This window comes from Pongo abelii, chromosome 16, assembly GCF_028885655.2.
Source record: "Pongo abelii isolate AG06213 chromosome 16, NHGRI_mPonAbe1-v2.0_pri, whole genome shotgun sequence".
Taxonomy (NCBI): Eukaryota; Metazoa; Chordata; class Mammalia; order Primates; family Hominidae; genus Pongo; species Pongo abelii.
Window position 1 is genome coordinate 33,344,695 of NC_072001.2, and position 20,240 is coordinate 33,364,934.

General features: G+C 42.2%; 1 protein-coding gene and 1 non-coding gene across 5 annotated transcripts; one reads left to right on the forward strand and one right to left on the reverse strand.

Annotated features, from left to right (window-relative positions):
* Nucleotides 1–186: 186 nt before the first annotated feature.
* Nucleotides 187–13,843, forward strand: LOC129050439 (uncharacterized). Of its 4 annotated transcripts, none has more exons than XR_008514073.1 (3): nucleotides 187–573; nucleotides 1,750–1,850; nucleotides 3,812–5,808. XR_008514073.1 is itself a non-coding variant. In XM_054532486.1 (2 exons), the coding sequence occupies exons 1-2, from the start codon at nucleotides 316–318 to the stop codon at nucleotides 12,876–12,878; spliced, it is 306 nt and encodes a 101-aa protein (XP_054388461.1). In that variant the 5' UTR covers nucleotides 187–315; the 3' UTR covers nucleotides 12,879–13,843. The 4 variants fall into 4 exon arrangements, 1 of the variants encoding a protein (XP_054388461.1); XR_008514074.1 differs by having other exon boundaries at nucleotides 5,283–5,808; XR_008514072.1 differs by having other exon boundaries at nucleotides 1,750–5,808.
* On the reverse strand, nucleotides 11,602–19,962 carry LINC03034 (long intergenic non-protein coding RNA 3034). The gene is made up of 4 exons (XR_008514075.1): nucleotides 19,807–19,962; nucleotides 18,357–18,433; nucleotides 12,297–12,548; nucleotides 11,602–12,163 (listed from the first exon to the last, which is right to left on the reverse strand). It is a non-coding gene; the product is annotated as a long intergenic non-protein coding RNA 3034 (transcript).
* Between the last annotated feature and the right edge of the window lie 278 nt (nucleotides 19,963–20,240).

The window sequence follows — 20,240 nt, forward strand, 5'->3', positions numbered from 1 at the left end:
AACAGAGCCAACGCCCCCCCAGACCTGGGCAGACCGCATGGGCGTAGCGGTCAGGAGACCGTGTACCCCAGAGGTGTCTGAAAAATGCTCCCAGGAGGAGGACGCCAGGCTGCTGAGGCCTGTGGCTGACACCAGGGGGCAGGGCGGGGCGGCGGGGACAGCGTCCGGAGGAGGGAGCCGCCCAGTTCTAGCCCGGGGGGGCGAACGAAGAGCGGGCGTGGTGGGCGCTAGCTCCGGCTCACGGTATTAGGCCTTGGGGACATCGCTCGGTGACACGAGAGCCTCGGGCCCCCGCCGCCCCGCGCCGTGGCCGGGATGGGGAATACAGCCCATGCGTGCGGCGCCCGACGGCCTCTCTCCGCACGCCCGAGCCCCAGTGCAGGCGGAGGCCCGGCCCCTTTGTGCCTGGAGTGTCACGCGCGGGCGCTCCTGCCGCCGCGCCTAGGAGAGGCCTCCGGCACCCCGGGCCCCTTTCCAAGCACAACAGCGGCCCTGCCGCGGCCCCGCGCTGACCCACTTTCCCTCCCGCCTCCTCAGCCCGAGGCCGATAATCCAGCGGCCGCCGCCAAGCAGGTGCGAGCCGTCGGGCGGGGCGCGCGGGAGGCGGAGAGGATGGGCCCCTGAACCACCCCGCGCGCCCCACCTCAGCCTCCCGGGGCGAGCCAGGTTTCCGGGGCGGGGGCCGCGAGGAGGAGGAGGAGGGCAAGGCGGGGTAACGGGAGGGAGAGGACCCGGGGAGGGGAGGGAGAGGGGGAGGGGCAGAAGAAGAGGGGAAGGAGGGCAGAGAGATGAGCGAGAAAGAAAGGAGGGGTGCGGGAAAGGAGGAGGGGAAGGAGCGGTGGGAGGAGGAGGAGGGGTGCGGGAGAGAAGGGCTGAGGGAGAGGCGGAGGGAAACCGCACCCCTGCCTCTTTCCTGGGCCGAGGCCAGCCGGCGAGGAAATGTCGAAATGGGCGAAGTGCACATCCGCCTCCAGGCCTAAGGGGTCTAGGGCTCAGGCCGCACCGACCCCGCCCTTCCCAGCCCTTCCTGCCAGACCTCTGCCTCCGATGGGCGAGCCCTGTTGCTGGGAGGCGGTTCACTATGGAGCCTGGACCCTCCCCACAGTTCAGCCCGCCGGAGGCGTGTGCACTTTCAGATGAGAGCACTTGTTCACCGAATGACCGTGCGTACTTGGGGGGAAATCTGGCCCCAGAACCTCGAGGAGCAGGATGGCTAATGCTGAGTGCCGTGGCCTGGCACTGGGAAGCGCCGGTCCTCAGTCCCTTTCCCTGCTCCTGGGCACCCCAGGCCCCTTGGGGCTTTCTTACACTGCCTGAGGCAGACCTGGAAGAGTCCCCTGTGCCAGGGCAGGGGCTTTGCCTGCTTCGTCCTTGTTCACCCCTGTGCATAGCTACTACGTATTACCTACCCACCTGTCCACAAGTGTCAGTGCCTGATATAGGAAGTTACAGTAATTCACAAATAAATCTATCACAAAGGGACATGGATACTCACATTTCTTTCTTACCGCTACTTCCAAGCAGCCATTGTTAATGGGTACGTGTGTACAGTTCTGGGCACATACCAACATGCACAGATGCGTGTTAACCTGCTTTGTATAGAAGAAACGGGGTCAGGATATCATAAAAAGAATTAACGGGTAATGAGTATTCATCAAATGCCAAGATCTTGGTCTGAGCACTTTGCAAATATTAATTTAATCACCACGAACCTCAGTAAAGTTTATTACTATTACTCGCATTTTTCAGATGAGGAGCCTAAGGCACAGAGAGGTTAAGTAGCCTGCCCAGGATCACACAGCTACTAAGTACGGAAGTCAGAATTTGAGCCTGACTCCAGAGCTCATAAGGTAACAACGAGGCCTCCCACTTTTTTATGCGTATTATTCCATGAATTACTGTTTCCACTAAGAATATGTTCTTTTCTGCAACCAGTGGAAGATTCCTAGAAGAGGAACTGCTGGCTATGTGGCATTGAGATTTTTCTTTTTTTTTTTCTGAGATGGAGTCTAGCTCTGTTGTCCAGGCTGGAGTGCAGTGGCACGATCTCAGCTCACTGCAACCTCTGCCTCCCGGGTTCAAGCAGTTCTCCTGCCTCAGCCTCCCGAATATCTGGGATTACAGGCGCCTGCCACTATGCCCAGCTAATTTTTGTATTTGAAGTAGAGATGGGGTTTCACTGTGTTGGACAGGCTGGTCTTGAACTCCTGACCTCGTGATCCACCCGCCTCGACCTCCCAAAGTTCTGGGATTACAAGCGTGAGCCACCGCGCCCGGCTGTGTGTTTGAGATTTCTAGAGACATTAGTAAAACCCTCCAAAACAGTGGGGACCTTACACCAGCCTGCGGGCTCAAGCTCCATACTGGACCTCCACCTCCCCAGCCCCCACTCCCGCCCCACCAGAAAAGGACTCTCCATCCCCTTCAGGTCATAGAGTAAGGAAAAGGGAAGCTTCAACAGGCCCATATGGCCCTGGTAATGGGCACAGTGACATTTGGGCAGAGAACCCCAGGGCCCTGCATCTGCAGACCTGGGACAGGCAGAGAATGTCCAATGGGGGTGCTAGTGGCATTGCCTGGCCGTGACTCTGTCCAGCTGTGGCATCATGTCCCATGGCCAAAGTGTCCAAGCAAGCCTGCTTCTGCCATTGACCTAGGGAGGCCTCTTGACACCTGCTCATTTTCCAAGCCTGTTCCTCCTGCATCCTCAAGATTCGGAATGCCCTCCAAAATAAGATCTTTTTCTGTAGTTGTTACTATGGGTTAAGAACCCTCCTGTCTGATACATACAACTGATTACAAACTTTTAATTTTTGCCAATCTGATAAGCAAAAAAAAAAAAAGAAAGTAGTTCACAGATTTAGTTGACATTTCCTTTTTAATAGGGAGGTTGGGTAGAGACTTCTTGCTTTGCTCATGCCTGTAATCCCAGCACTTTGGGAGGCTAAGGTAGGAAGATCCCTTGAACTCAGGAATTCAAGCCAACGTGGGCAACACAGCAAGACCTCATCTCTACTAAAGAAAAAAAACAATCCATTTTCCTTTTCTTCCAGCCCAACAGATCTGTGGCTGGGCAGCAGCTGCTGAGCTCAACTACAATTCTAGCCTGCTTTACAGTTAGGCTTGTCCACAGGACCAAGTTCTCAGTGACAGAGTAAGAGCAGGCCTGTGATAGGAGGCCTATCTGGGCCTTTCTGTACCTGGGCCTCCAAGCTGCCTAGAATCTGGCTGTGGCAGTGCCCAAGGGGAGGCGAGCAGCAGGAGAGAAGGGTCCTGGGGTTTTGGGGAACCAGGAGGAGCAGAGCTGCTGCTCAGCTCAGACCCATAATCTGAGAAAGAAAGAGTGATGGCTCATTTTATGTGTTAACTTAAATATCTGGCCACATCACTCAGATATTTGATTAGACACTATTCTAGATGTTTTTATGAAGGTACTGATTAATTAATTGGTTGATTGAGACAGAGTCTCACTCTGTTGCCCAGGCTGGAGTGCAGTGGCACAATCTTGGCTCACTGCAACCTCCGCCTCCCAGGTTCAAGTGATTCTCGTGACTCAGCCTCCCAAGTAGCTGGGATTACAGGCATGTGCCACCATGCCTGGCTAATTTTTGTATTTTTAGTAGAGATGGGGTTTCACCATGTTGGCCAGGCTGGTCTCCTGACCTAAAGTGATCTGCCCACCTCGGCCTCCCAAAGTGCTGGGATTACAGGCCTGAGCTACCACAACCGGTGAAAGTACTTTTTAAGATAAGATTAGCATTTAAATCAGAAGATTTTGAGTAAAGCAGATTATTCTCCACAATGAGGGCAGATCTCATCCCATCAGTTGAAGACCTTAAGAGAAAAGAGACTGACCTGCTCTGAGCAAGGAGGAATTCTGCTGGCCGACTGCTTGTGAAGTCCAACTTGCAATATCGGTCTCCACCCTACCGGCTTACTCTGCAGATTTTGGATTTACCAAGCCTCCACAACCGCAGAAGCCAATTCCTTAAAATAAATCCCTTAAAACAGTTCCCTAAAATAAATTCTTCAAAATTCCTTAAAATAAATGTGTATGCATGTGTGTCTGTGTATATATATATCCTATGTCATGTCTAATATAGATCTATAATATATATTAGATAAATATACACATACTTATCATATATATGTTTGTGTGTGTGTGTTTCTCCTATTGCTTCTGTTCTCTGGAGAACCTAATACAGAAACAGATCTGTTTATTCTTCTAGCCTCTGTATCATCAGGCCTCTTTGTTAGAGCAGATGAGCTTTATTACCCTAACTAATTCAGACGTTGATTCGTTTTCATGCATGTAGATACTTCTCATTTAGCTTCTATTATCTGCCTGTATTTTAAGGTTCTTTGTCTTAAAATGTTATGACTCCAGGAATGTTACATATTAAGTATATTAACTTTTTGACTATTATATATCTTGCAAACATCTTCTTGTAATCAGTCACTTGTCTCTTTATTTTATTTGGAGCGGCTTTCAACCTAGAGCAGTGGTCCCCAAACCCAGGGCTGCAGACTATTCCCTGTCTGTGGTTTGTTAAGAACCAGGCTACATAGCAGAAGATGAGTAGCAGGCGCAGGAGCATGACCGCCTGAGCTCCGCCTCCTGTCAGACCAGCAGCGACATTAGATTCTCATAGGAGCACAAACCCTACTGTGAACTGTGCATATGAGGGATCTAGGTTGCGCACTCCTTATGAGACTCTAATGCCTGATGATCCGAGGTGGAACAGGTTCACCCTGAAACCATCCCCCGCTCAGCCCGGGTCTGTGGAAAAATTGTCGTCCATGAAACTGGTCCCTGGTGCCAAAAAGGCTGAGGACTGCTGACCTAGAAGATATATTAGTTATGACTCTTGGTGCATACTCGTGACAGAAATCCCACTCAACCTAGTATAATGCAGAGGACAGTTCACTGAGCAACTCAAATAATTGCCACCTTTACAATATTGACGCTTCCTACAGGAAACATAATACATCTCTCAATTTATGTCCTTTAATACGATTAAACATTTTTCTTTAGGTAGGTTCTCCAGAATTTTGGTTATGCCTATGCCAAGATTATTTATGATTGTTGTTGGTATTGCAAATGTCCTCTCCTATTGATTATTTAATGGTATCTATGGAAAGTATTGATTTTTGTATATTTGCTCTGTGCCCACTTGCCATCTAACTGGTTCTTATATTTTATTGAACCTTTCAGAGGATATGAATTATGCTGATTTTAATGTCTTCTTCTGATTCCTGCATTATTATCCTCTTTTCTCCAGGGTTCTGTCTACTTCTTCTGCAGGCTGTTGGTTTCCTTCAGATGTCTGGGGATTCTTGATTGTCTGATCCCATTTGTAAATGAACGTCCAGAGAGTGGTTTTCAAAGTGAGATCCATGGACCCCTAAGGGTTCTTAAGACTCTTTCTGGGTGTCTGCAAAGCCAAAACTATTTAATAGGAATAAAAAAGACTTTTGTTTTTCCTAATGGGTGTTCAGGTGCTCACTTCAGCAGCACATATTCAAATGGGTGTTCAGTGGAGTTTTCCAGAGTCTACATGATGTGTGTTATCACTACAGCTTGAAAGAAGGAGGTATGAAAATCCAGCTGTTGGCTGGGCATGGTGGCTCATGCCTGTAATCCCAACACTTTGGGAGGCTGAGGCAGACAGACCACTTGAGGTCAGGAGTTTGAGACCAGCCTGGCCAACATGCTGAAACCCCATCTCTACTAAAAATACACACACACACAAAAAAAATAGCTAGGCGTGGTGGTGCATTCCTGTAATCCCGCAGAGGTTGCAGTGAGCCGAGATTGTGCCACTGCATTGCAGCCTGCGTGACAGAGTGAGACTCTGTCTCAATAAACAAATTTAAAAAATTAAATACATAAAAATTAAATACATAAATACATAAAAATTAAAAAATACAATAACAAAAAAGAAAATCCAGCTATTAAGCCAGACTTTGTTTTGTTTTGTTTTGTTTTGAGACAGTTTCACTCTTGCTGCTCGGGCTGCAATGCAGTGGCACCATCTCAGCTCACTGCAGCCTCTGCTTCCCGGGTTCAAGCGGTTCTCCTGTCTCAGCCTCCTGAGTAGCTGGGATTACAGCCACGCACCACCACGCCTGGCTAATTTTTTGTATTTTTGGTAGAGACGGGGCTTCACCATGTTGGTCAGGCTGGTCTCAAACTCCTGACCTCAGGTGACTCGCCTGCCTCGGCCTCCCAGAGTGCTGGGATTACAGGCGTGAGCCACCATGCCCAGCCCACTGGGGAGATTTTTAAAAATATAAAATGGGCCAGGGGTGGTGGCTCACGCCTGTAAACCCAGTACTTTGGGAGGCCAAGGTGGGCAGATCATCTGAGGTCAGGAGTTTAACACCAGCCTGACCAACATGGTGAAACCCCATCTCTACTAAAAATACAAAATTAGCCGGACATTGTGGCGCATGTCTGTAATCCGAGCTACTCAGTAGGCTGAGGCAGGAGAATCACTTGAATCCAGGATGTGGAGGTTGCAATGAGCCGAGATAGCGCCATTGCACTCCAGCCTGGGTGACAGAATGAAACGCTTCTCAAAAAAATACATATATATAAAATATGTATATATATAATGATATATAATGTAATATATTATATATAATGATATATAATGTAATATATTATATATAATGATATATAATATATAATATAATATATTATATAATAATATGTAATATATAATATAATATATTATATATAATATATAATATATTATATATAATAATATATAATATATTATATAATATATTACATATAATAATATATAATATATTATATCTAATGATATATAATATATTATATACAATAATATATAATATATTATATCTAATAATATATAATATATTATATACAAGAAAATATAATATATTATATATAATAAAATATAATATATTATATATAATAAAATATAATATATTATATATAATATATTATCTATTATATAGAATATATTATATATAATAATGTCTAGAATATATTATATAGAATATATTATATAATAACGTATACAATATATTCTATATAATATATAGAATATATTATATATAATAATATATTCTATATAATATATAGAATATATTATATATAATCATACATATAATATATTCTATATAATATATTTAATATATTATATAATATAATACATATAATATATTATATATAATAATACATATAATATATTATATATAATAATACATATAATCTATTATATATAATAATACATATAATCTATTATATATAATAATATGTATTATATATAATAATACATATAATCTATTATATATAATAATAGATTATATATAATATATATTATATATAATGGTATATATTATATATAATAATATATCATATATTATATCATAATATATGATATATTATATATAATAATATATCATATATTATATCATAATATATGATATATTATATATAATGATATATCATATATTATATCATAATATATGATATATTATATATAATAATATATGACATATTTTATATAATAATATATGATATATTATATAATAATATATAACATATTTTATATAATAATATATAATATATTATATAATAATGTATAATATATTATATATAATAATATATAATGTATAATATATTATATATACTAATATATGATGTATTATATATAATAATATATCATATATTATATATAATAATATATGATATCTTATATATTATAATATATCATATATTATATATAATAATATATGATATATAATAATATATAATATATGATATATAATAATATATAATATATGATATATAATAATATATAATATATGATATATAATAATATATAATATATGATATATAATAATATATAATATATGATATATAATAATATATGATATATGATATATACTAATATATGATATATGATATATAATATATGATATATGATATATAATAATATATGATATATGATATTATATAATATATGATATATAATATATATAATATAATATATAATATCGTATATTATATAATAATATATATTATATCGTATATTATATAATAATATATATCATATCGTATATTATATAATAATATATATCATATATTATATAATAATATATATAATATCATGTATCACGTATAATAATATATAATATCATGTATCACGTATAATAATATATAATATCATGTATCACGTATAATAATATATGTAATATCATGTATCACGTATAATAATATATAATATCATGTATCACGTATAATATATAATATCATGTATCACGTATAATAATATATAATATCATATATCACGTATAATAATATATAATATCATATATCACATATAATATAATATATAATATAATATATCACGTATAATATAATATATAATATAATATATTATATATAATATAATACATAATATAATATATATAATATAATATATAATATAATAGATTATATATAATATAATATATAATATAATATTATATATAATATAATATATAATATAAAATATAATATATTATATTATATATAATATAAAATATAATATAGTATATATAATATAATATAAAATATAATATATTATATATAATATAATACATAATATAATATATTATATATTATAATATATTATATATAATATAATATATAATATAATATATTATATATAATATAATATATAATATAATATATTATATATAATGTAATATACAGTATAATATATTATATATAATGTAATATACAGTATAATATATTATATATAATGTAATATATAATATAATATATTATATATAATGTAATATATAATATAATATATTATATATAATGTAATATATAATATAATATATTATATATAATGTAATATATAATATAATATATTATATATAATGTAATATATGATATATAATATAATATATAATATATATTATATATAATCGTATATATAATATATTATATATAATCGTAAATATATTATCTATAATCGTATATAGAATATATTATATTGTATATAATCGTATATAGAATATATTATATTGTATATAATAGTATACAATATATTATATTGTATATAATAATATACAATATATTATATTGTATATAATAATATAATATATTATATTGTATATAATAATATAATATATTATATTGTATATAATAATATAATATATTATATTGCATATAACAATATATAATATATAATATGTATAAATTATATATCATAATATATAATACATAATATATAATATAATATATCATATAATATATTATATATTATTATATATAATATAATATATTATGTAATATATTACATAATATATAATATATTATGTAATATATTATATAATATATAATAGATTATATAATATATTATATCATAGAAGATAGTATATATTATATCATAGAAGATAGTATATATAATATCATATAATATAGTATATATTATATCATAGAAGATAGTATATATTATATCATATAATATATTATATATTATATGATATAATATATTATATATTATATCATATAATATATCATATAATATATATCATATATTATATGATACATAATATATTACATAGTATATGATATATATTATATATGATATATAATATAGTATATATCTTATATACTATATTATATATGATATATAATATAGTATATATCATATATACTATATTATATATGATATATACTATATTATATATCATATGATATATGATATATAATATAGTATATAATATATGATATAGTATATATGATATATAATATAGTATATAATATATGATATATATGATATATGATATGATATATATCATATATATGATATATATGATATATGATATATATAATATATGATATATGATATATCATCTATGATATGATATCATATATCACATCATATATCATATGTGATATCATATATCATATGATATATCATCTATATCATAGATATATCATCTATGATATCATATATCTTATTATATATTATATTATGTATTATATTATATATTATATATTATATGATATATATTATATATGATATATAAAATATAATATACATTATATATCATATATAATGTATATTATATATATAAAATATATAATAATATATAATATAACATAATATACATTATATGTTACATTATGTATATGTAATATTATATTTTATATATTATAATGTAATATATAATACATAATATAATATGTATAAAATATATATGTATTTTTATATATACAATAGATGTATACATACACACATATATGTATAATGATATACATGTATAATGATGTCACTCTGCTTACTAAATAAACTATTTTTAGAAGAAATGTAGCTATTTGCTTTTTATTTTTTGAGACGGAGTCACCCAGGCTGGAGTGCAGTGGCACGATCTTGGCTCACTGCAACCTCTGCCTTCCGGGTTCAAGCGATTCTCCTTCCTCAGCCTCCCAAGTAGCTGGGATTACAGGCGTATGCCGCCACGCCTGGCTAATTTTTGTATTTTTAGTAGAGACATGGTTTCACCATGTTGGCCAGGCTGGTCTCCAACTCCTGACCTCAAGTGATCTGCCCACCTTGGCCTCCCAAAGTGCTGGGATTACAGGCGTGAGCCACCGCACCCAGCATGTATAAGTGTTATTTATGTTAGCATGCCATTATTATTATTTTAAAATAAATGAATATTTAAATTTTTTTCCACTTGAACTTCTACTACCGTAAATATTGATAGATAAACTCTCATGAATGAAAGCTCGCTGAGACCCTCAGCCATTTCTAAGAAGGTGAAGGGTTCCTGAGTGCAGTGTGTTTGCGATCTGTCAGCCTCAACCAATCATTCTTGCCGTGCAGAGTAGTTCTTGCACACAATTAAACCACCACTGTCTGGCAACCCTGGCACCACTGGGCACTTGTGGTCATGGAGACAGGCCAGGACATTGCAAAGGCAGAGTGCCTTCCTGGGCCTCTGATCTGGGCCGCTCTCCCTGTCAGTGTGGCTGACGGTGCCTGGCAGTCACCTGGGTGGGCCCCTGCTTCTCTCTTTGGGCCAGTGTTGGCTCTGGAGGCTCCCGGTGCATCTTTGCCTTCAGTCTGAATGCTGCACTCAGACTTTACCCTGGGGACAGGCAGGACACTGCCTCAGCCACCTGGGTAGCCCTTTGTGTGCTTACCGCATCCAAGCTCCATGACTCATTCCTTCTCCACTGCCCCCACCCTACCCCATTTCCAGACTTGAGATGGTCTCCCACCTGCAGGCCATTGGCTCTATTGCATTTCACCACAAATCTGATCTCCTCTGCTTTATATCTTCCAGAAATTCTCCAATGTTCTAGTCTGTTGGTGGCATTTTTCCTGGTTTTCAAGGACATCTAAGTGTTTTTATATTTATCCTACTACATCAGAGGGTGGGGGAGATAGGTAGGAGAGGTGCAGTTGAGCCTTGAACAATGTGAGGGTTGGAAAGCCAACCCCTCACGCAGTCAGAAACCCTTGTATAACTTCAGGCTCCCTCCAAACTTAACTAATAAATAGCCTACTGTTAACTGGAAGCCTTACTGGTAACATTAAAAAGTCAGTTAACACGTACTTTGTATGTGTATTTATACTGTATTCTTAGAATAAGGTAGGGAAAATAAAATGTCATTAAGAATATCATAAGAGAAAGTATTTACTAAGTGGAAGTGGATTATCATAGAAGTCTTCATCCTCGTTGTCTTCACGTTGAGTGGCTGAGGAGGAGGGGCTGGTCTTGCTGCCTCAGGGTGACAGAGAGGAAGACATGGAGGAGGTGGGAAGGGAGGCAGGAGAGGCAGGGACACTTGGTGTAACTGATTGAAAAACATCCCTGTGGATGGACCTGTACAGTCTGAACCTGCGTTGTTCAAGGGTCCGCTGTGCTTGAAAGTGTTTAGTCAGCAGTCCTGAACGAAATGTAAACAATGGTTGAATGAAGGAGCAAGGGAGCCTAAGGGTGGGAGAGGCGGGTGTCGGCAAAGACCTTCCTCCAAGACAGGGTTGTTGCGAAGGGCAAATGGTGACTGATGATCCACAAGAAGGCGTACCTGTGTGACAGCACCTGTAAGCCAGGTGGGATCAGTGCGGCCTGTGGTCTGCTGTTGTCATGTGGAGCTCAGCAAACGGTGGAAGTCCTAGGGGGACAACATACACAGCTTAGCAGCAGCTGCCCCTCTCTTCGGGCCTAATTTAGCCAATGGGAGTTTAATTTAGCCACGGGGGCGTAATTGCTAGAAGAAAAGAGAATAAAAAACCTGATGCCCTCACCGCCTTCCAATCCCGATTCTTCAGGAAAAGCCTGGCTCTCCGACATCTCCAGAGCGCCTGGCCAAGCGTGAGAAGGCGGGGTGTAGCGGGGATGTGTGTGGGGGGGGGGGGAGGGGGGTGGCAGGATGCTCCCCAGAGGCGGAGAGCGTCGCGTGGGGGGTGCTGCAGGCGGCCTGGGAGTTTGGGGGCGCCGCCCTTCCTCCTGCCTTCGGCCCAACCAGTGGATACTGTCGAGTCTGTTGTGGTCCCCTTCTTAGGAAAAGCACAGAGAGCCCTTTAAAAATGTTGACCTGACAGCAGCAGGGGGCCCAGGGTGACCACGGAGCAAATCAGGGAAAGGAAACTTAGGTCGCCACACATTTGATTTAAAAGAAAATAACTTCCCTCCTGAAGCAGGGGCTGGGGTAGGTGCCCTGGCACAGGCACAAAACCAGAGCCAACCCTTGCCGCTGCTCCTGAACGTCCGGCCACACCCTCCGGATATGGGAAAGGCTTTCTTCTCTATTTCAAATGACCCTGTTTCGCCTTTTTTAGATGCAAATGTTTATTTGGTCTGACTTTGAAATACCTCGGAGCAGCTGAAATAATTGAAGGCAGCCCTGTAAAAAGCAGCACTTCCCGATTTTCTCACAGGCAAACCCTCTGCTGGGGCCGCCAAGGGCCCCCATGAGACACCTGAGGGGCAGCACAGCCCCTGCTTCCCTGGGCCGTGCTGGCCGTGCCACAGCTGGTCACCCGCACGAGGACCTCGAGATTGCCCTGCAGACTGGCACTTCTCCGGGGAAGTGATGGCAGCTGCCATGGAGCCAGCATTTGTCGGGGACCTGGCACGTAGGCCACCGGCTCTAGGAGAGGGATGAGGAGCTGTGGGGCTCACGTTTCAGGGTTTAGCTTGTGTAACTTGACTTGTTCCCCCAAATCCTACAAGTACAGAGAATATGCAGAAATCTGTGAGAGAAACAACCTTCCGCAGCTCGTTGTTGTGGGGATTAAATTAGTAAGATGCCTAGAAAATATGATTCAGGAGGAGTGTGGGTGCGTGTGACTTGGTGGTGGGTGGGCTCCACTCACCACCTTCCCTCCACACTTGTCCGAGGCATTTGAACCAGAGCAACTCTATTTCGAATAGCGGCCGGTAAAATAAGGCTAAGACCTACTGGGCTGCATTCCCAGATGGTTAAGGCATTCTAAGTCACAGGATGAGATATGAGGTCGGCACAAAATACAGATCATAAAGACCTTGCTGATGAAACAGGTTGCAGTAAAAAAGCTGGCTAAAACCCAAAATGGCAACAAGATGTGTCCTCTGGTGGTCCTCACTGCTACACTCCCACCAGCACCATGACAGTTTACAAATACCATGGGAACATCAGGAAGTTACCCTGTATGGTCTGAAAAGGGGAAGCATGAATAATCCACCTCCTGTTTAGCATATCATCAAGAAATAACCATAAAAATGGGCAACCCACAGCCCTTGGGGCTGTTCTGTCTATGGAGCAGCCGTTCTTTTACCCCTTTACTTTCCTAATAAACTTACTTTCACTTTATTCTGCGGACTCGCCCTGAATTCTTTCTTGCCCAAAATCCAAGAACCACCTCTTGGGATCTGGATCGGGATCCCTTTCCTGTAACACACCCACTGAGAAATGCTTGCTGATTTGATGGTTTACAGTGTCAGGGGCTGCCGTAGTGTCACCTCATTTTATAGATGAGAAAACAGCATCAGAGTTTTTTGTTGTTGTTGTTTTTTGAGATGGAGTCTCACTCTTTCCCCCAGGCTGGAGTGCAGTGGCATGATCTTGGCTCACTGTAACCTCTGCCTTCTGGTTTCAAGCGATTCTCCTGCCTCAGCCTCCCAGAGTAGCTGGGATTACAGGTGCCCACCACGCCCGGCTAATTTTTGTATTTTTGGTAGAGACGTGGTTTCACCATGTTGGCCAGGCTGGTCTCGAACTCCTGACCTCGTGATCCGTGGGCCTCCGCCTCCCAAACTGCTGGGATTACAGGCGTGAGCATCAGAGTTTTTAAATCAGAACTGGAGCCTGAGCCTGACAGGTGCCAGAACCTGGCCTTCCCTGAAGAGCTGGCACGCCCCAAAAGTTCGCCAGCTCTCCCTCTTCTGGTGTGAGGTGTGGGTGGTTTCGTTCTTGCGCCTGCCCTGTGGTTGGCCGACGGGTGTGCAGGGGGACCTCTATTTTGCTCGGTTTTGCCTGGGACCGTGTGCCCTGTGTGCTGCGGTCTCAGCAGTGGATCTCGGTAGACACAGCTAGACTTGGTCCTCAGTGGCCTGCTGTGCCCTGCCCGGGATCTTTTTGCACTTGCCCTTCCTCCTGGCAGTTGCCTTCCCTCCCTCAGTCGTGGCTGGCTCTCACTCTTGGCCGGGGCTCAGGCCGGATTCTCTACTAGACTCAGCAAGGCAGCTGCAATGTGCCATGACGCGGGCTCCCCCAGGTGTGCCCATTATCCCATCCTGCGCCATGACAGCTCCTGACACAAAGTCGCAGCTCACATATGAACGGTGGTGGTGTCCAGGGGTAGATGGAGAAACGGGCTGGCAAGACCACGCGGCACAAACCTAGAGCGGCCTTGCCTTCACTTCACACAGTGCGGTTGGCCTTTCCTCTGCCAGCGTGAGCAGCTGGAAGCCGGCCGGAGCCCTGTTCCCAGCTCTAAGAACACTGTGCTTGTAATAGGAGGGAGTGGTGGGTCCGGAGCTGGTTCCTTCCAGTGGGTTTGTCGGCTCGCTAATTTTAAGAATGGAGCCACTGGCCTTCCTGGTGTTACAGCTCTCAAAAATGGCAAGGACCCAAAGGGTGAACAGCAGCAAGAGTTACTGTGAAGAGCAAAATAACAAAGCTTCCACAGTATGGAAGAACACCAGAGCAAGTTGCCGCTGCTGGCTGGACTGGGGGAGGTGGTGCGGGGAGGAGGCAGCTTTTATTCCCTTATTTGTCCCCGCCCATGTCCTGTTCCTGTCCTATCAGAATGCCCTTTTCTCAATCCTCCCTGCGATTGGTTACTTTTAGAATCCTGCTGATTGGTCCATTTTACAGAGTGCTGATTGGTGTATTTTACAAATCTCTTGCTAGCTACAGAGCACTGATTGGTGAGTTTTTACAGGTCACTGATTGGTGCATTTTACAATCTCCGTACTAGCTACAGAGCGCTGATTGGTGCGTTTTACAAGCCTAGCTACGGAGTGCTGATTGGTTCGTTTTACAATCCTCTTGTAAGACAGAAAAGTTCTCCAACTCCCCACTGGACCCAGGAAGTCCCGCTGGCTTCCCCTTTCAGTGGGGCTGTGTTTAGGAGACAATTCCACTCAGGCATAGTGGCCTGACCATGGGGTGCAAAGCTGGGGACCAGACAGCCTTCCAGGTGGTGACTTTTACTATAATGGGGATGTGGCTTTATGGAGCTATGCTGGCCCACTCCCTCCAGAAGGAGCCTGATGGATCAAAGATGGAAACCAAAAAAATACCGGAAGAAAATGATTAAAAACAAAAAACAAACAAAACAAAACTGTTGGTGGGTCGCGGTGGCTTAAGCCTGTAATCCCAGCACTTTGGGTGGCCAAGGCAGTCAGATCATTTGAGGTCAGAAGATTGAGATCACCCCAACCAACATGATGAAATTCTGACTCTACTAAAAATACAAAAGTCAACTGGGCATGATGGCGTGCTTGTAGTCCCAGCTACTCAGGAGGCTGAGGCAGGAGGATCGCTTGAACCCAGAAGGTGGAGGCTGCAGTGAGCCAAGATTGTGCTACTGCAGTCCAGCCTGGGTGACAGAACAAGACTCTGTCTCAAACACACACACACACACCCCTGTAATCTTGGAAACGGGTGAACTTTTTAATGATCTTGCAAACCCTGTGGCCATAAACAACATAATTGATTTATTCTACCAGATAAGAAAAAAATATATCTGCATGGCAGAAAACATCCTGCTTAAAGTTTAAAAAAAAAAAAAGATAAACAGAAAAAAAATTATGGCATATTTGTAAGAAGGAATTTACCCTGCAGTCATGAAAAAGAATAAGGTATACTTATGTCTATGTGAAAACAGAATCATATGCACAATAATATATGCAACTTATGTCACAGGCAAAGGGCCACTATAAATCAAAGAAAGAAATCCAACAACTGAATTGGAAAATGGGCAACGGGAAGAAATCCTTCCCAGAAAAGAAAAATGCCTCTAAACATTCAAAAATATGCTGACTGTCATTACAATAAGAGAAACGCAAACTGAAATATCAATGAAATCCTACTTTCCGCTATCAGATCGGCAAGTTCCAAATTTTGACAATTGCCTTTCGAGTGAGCTGAAGGGACATGCTCCATGGGGGAATGTAGTCACATTTACCAGAACTGCACACATATGTGCTCTGGCCCAGCAAGCCCACTTCAGAGTCTTGTCAAGACATGTAATACAGAGGTTCATCAAAGCATTGTAGTGATTGGAAAAGGATAGAGACAACTTAAGCACTATCAAGATTAATTACATCACATCCCTAGGTCTGCATTACAATGCAGTCATTAAAAAAGAGGGAGGTGGCCATGTGTGGTGGCTCTCGCGGTGTAATCCCAGCACTTTGGGAGGCTGAGGCGGGCTGATCACCTGAGGTCAGGAGTTCGAGACCAGCCTGACCAACATGGTGAAACCCCATCTGTGCTAAAAATACAAAAACTAGCCAGGTGTGGTGGCGGGCACCTGTAATCCTGGCTACTTGGGAGGCTGAGGCAGGAGAATCACTGGAACCCGGAAGGCGGAGTTTACAGTGAGCCAAGATCACGCCCCTGCACTCCAGCCTGGATAACTCCAAGTGAAACTTCAGAGTGAAACTCTGTCTAAAAAAAAAGAGGAGGTATATTTAGGTCTATGAAATGCAGCAATCTTCAGAGTATATTGTTTCATGAAAAAGAGGAAGCTAGAGGGTATGTGTATAGATTTATCTCATTTGTTCGAATACGTGTGTGTGTATGTGTGCACAGAAACTCCTGGTAGGATGCATAAAACATGGACATTAGCGTGTTTTCTCTGGGTTTCCTCTGGTGCTATGAACTGAATGCTTGTGTACTCCTCCCACCAAATTCATATGTAGAAATTTTCAGCCCCAGTGTGATGGTATTAGGAGGTGGGACCCTTGGGAGTTTAGGTCAAGAGGATGGAGACCCCAAGCTCTTTTCCTCTTTCCCTGCCATGTGGCCATCTGCAACCTGAAGAGAGCCCTCCCCAGGACCTGACGATACTGGCACCTTGATCTGGGACTTCCAGCCTCCAGAACTATGAGAAATAAATGCCTGCTATTTATAAGCCACCCAGTCTGTGGTCCTTTGTCATAGCGGCCTGAACTGACTGAGACCGCCAGGTAAGAGGCCTGGGGTCTGGGGTGGTAGCATTCCTATTGTCTCCTTTATTCTGTTTGAATGTTTGACTCCAAGCATAAAGGACATTTTTAGTTCTTTTGTTTATTGGGTTTTTTTTTTTTGAGATGGAGTCTCACTCTGTCACCCACGCTAGGGTGCAATGGTACAATCTCCACTGCAACCTCTGCCTCCTGGGTTCAAGCAATTTTCCTGCCTCAGCCTCCCGAGTAGCCAGGATTACAGGTGCCTGCCACCATGCTCAGCTAATTTTTGAATTTTTTGTGGAGATGGGGTTTCACCATGTTGGCCAGGCTGGTTTTGAACTCCTGACCTCAGGTGATCCACCCACCTTGGCGTCACAAAGTGCTGGGATTACAGGCGTGAGCCACCACCCCTGGCCATTTTAAGTTTTTTAAAACAGTCAAAGCCGTGCCTTGGGGAGGCTGCAGTCTGGCTCTGTCCCACCCTTGCCTGCTGCTAGTTGGAAGTGGGGCCAGCCCAGCTGCTCCCTGGGTCAGGGTCTACAAGGCCAGCCCTGGAAAGGCAGATCCACAACATAGCCAGTGCAGCACCAGGAAGGGTGCCCTGGGCTGAGGTCTGCATGGGGCAGCAGAGGCAGAGCCTGCCAGACCTGCAGACATTTCTGAAGTTGATTATGTTCTTATTTGTCCCTAAGATGAGCACTTACCTAGGCATAGGTGATGCCCTCTGGTGGGGCGGGGGTGGTGGTGTCCCAAATCTGATGCTGGAGCAGCAGGGGACACCCTGTGGGTAGAGACCAACAGGCAGGCTCTGTGCTGTGGGCTGGCTGGTGCACCCAGGAGACCTCAGCTCACACCCTCCTGGGAAGGACTGCCGGCCACTTCATAGGTGGAGCACAGAGATGCTGGCTCCACCATCTGTGTGGGTGGCACTCTGTAGTCACCAGCCTGGCTGTCTGCCTCCTTGTTCCAGGCATGGTCTCAATGGCCTCAGGCCCTCCATCCTGAGCCTGATTAAGAAGCAAAGCACCCTGCAGTAGGGGACACTCTCTTCTTAGGAGGAGGCGGCAATTCTCACTAATAAGTGCTTTTCTTCTACCACATCATGTACATTAAGTGGTTTTTTTTGTTTTGTTTTGCTTTTTTGTTTTTTGTTTTTGTTTTGTTTTGTTTTCTTGGATACGGAGTCTTGCTTGTTGCCCAGGCTGGAGTGCAGTGGCGCAATCTTTGCTCACTGGACCCTCCGTCTCCCAGGTTCAAGCGATTCTCCTGCCCCAGCCTCCTGAGTAGCTGGAACTGCAGGTGTGCACCACCACACCCAGCTAAGTTTTGTATCTTTAGTAGAGACAGACAGGGTTTCACCATGTTGGCCAGGCTGGTCTCGAACTCCTGACCTCAAGTGATCCGCCTGCCTCGCCCTCCTAAGTGTATATTTTTCTTTTTCTTTTCTTTTTTTATTTATTTATTTTTTTTTTTGAGACAGAGTCTCGCTCTGTCACCAGGCTGGAGTGCAGTGGTGCCATCTCGGCTCACTGCAACCTCTGCCTCCCAGGTTCAAGCGATTCTCCTGCCTCAGCCTCATGAGTAGCTGGGATTACACATGTGTGCCACCAAACTCAGCTAATTTTTGTATTTTTAGTAGAGACGGGGTTTCACCATGTTGGCCAGGATGGTCTAGATCTCTTGACCTTGTGATCCGCCCACCTCGGCCTCCCAAAGTGCTGGGATTACAGGTATGAGCCACCGCGCCTGGCCGTGTATATTTTTCTAAATAGACACCTGACCATGCTTAGGTCATCCATCGAAATTCCCTAGCACTTGCTGGCTTCCCTGAATTCAACTGAATTGTGCGTGCCCACTGCTGCTGCATAACCTATGGCGGGCACAGCCATGGGATAAAGCAGGCAGTGTGCACACATTCCCCTGCACAGTCTGTGGCCTGGCCAAGCCCCTGGGCATTTGAGGCTCTGGGCAAGGCTTCGTGTCCCGACAGTTTTGGGTAGGGGCAGGAGGTGGGTAAGCCCGGATCCCAGCAGCAGGCATGGCTCCCTGGGTTTTCATGTCATCTGTGCCCCCTTCCACCAGGATCCTGCAGCAGCTGAAGGGAGACCCCTCTGCTTTTAAGGGTTAAACCCCCAGTGGCACAGAGCAACTTACCTGCCCTTGCATAGTGAACACTCCCATCTTTATCACGTCGGTAATTCTTGCTAAAAGCAGATGTAATTTTGAAGATGGGTAAAAGTAATTTGAAAAGTTGGTGGGCAGATGGAAGAGAGCCTGCTCATCCTTCTTTCAAACTGTCATCAGCTGCACAGGTCTCAGCTGCCATCTCATACTATTATTATTGCTATTTTGCATGTGTGCACACCTCTTTCTGTGGGTGTGGAGGGAGGGGACTGAGCAAAGCCTCAGGGAGGCCACATACATTCTCAGCGCCACGCTTGGCTGGTGACTGGTCATGCACCATTGGCAGGGCCTGGAGCACGTGCAGGGAACAGAGTTCCCAGCTCTGCATACTCAGCATGTGTGTTTCATACTGTCACCTGGCTGGCTCCTCTTTCTGGGTCTGTGTGAGCGGAACAGAACACACA

Excerpts from the sequence above, each read along its gene's own strand:
- LOC129050439 (XM_054532486.1), top strand. The coding sequence starts at position 316 with ATGGGGAATACAGCCCATGCGTGCGGCGCCCGACGGCCTCTCTCCGCA. Across the intron at positions 574-12,830 it reads CAGCGGCCGCCGCCAAGCAG|ATGCAAATGTTTATTTGGTC; the intron begins GTGCGAGCCGTC and ends CGCCTTTTTTAG.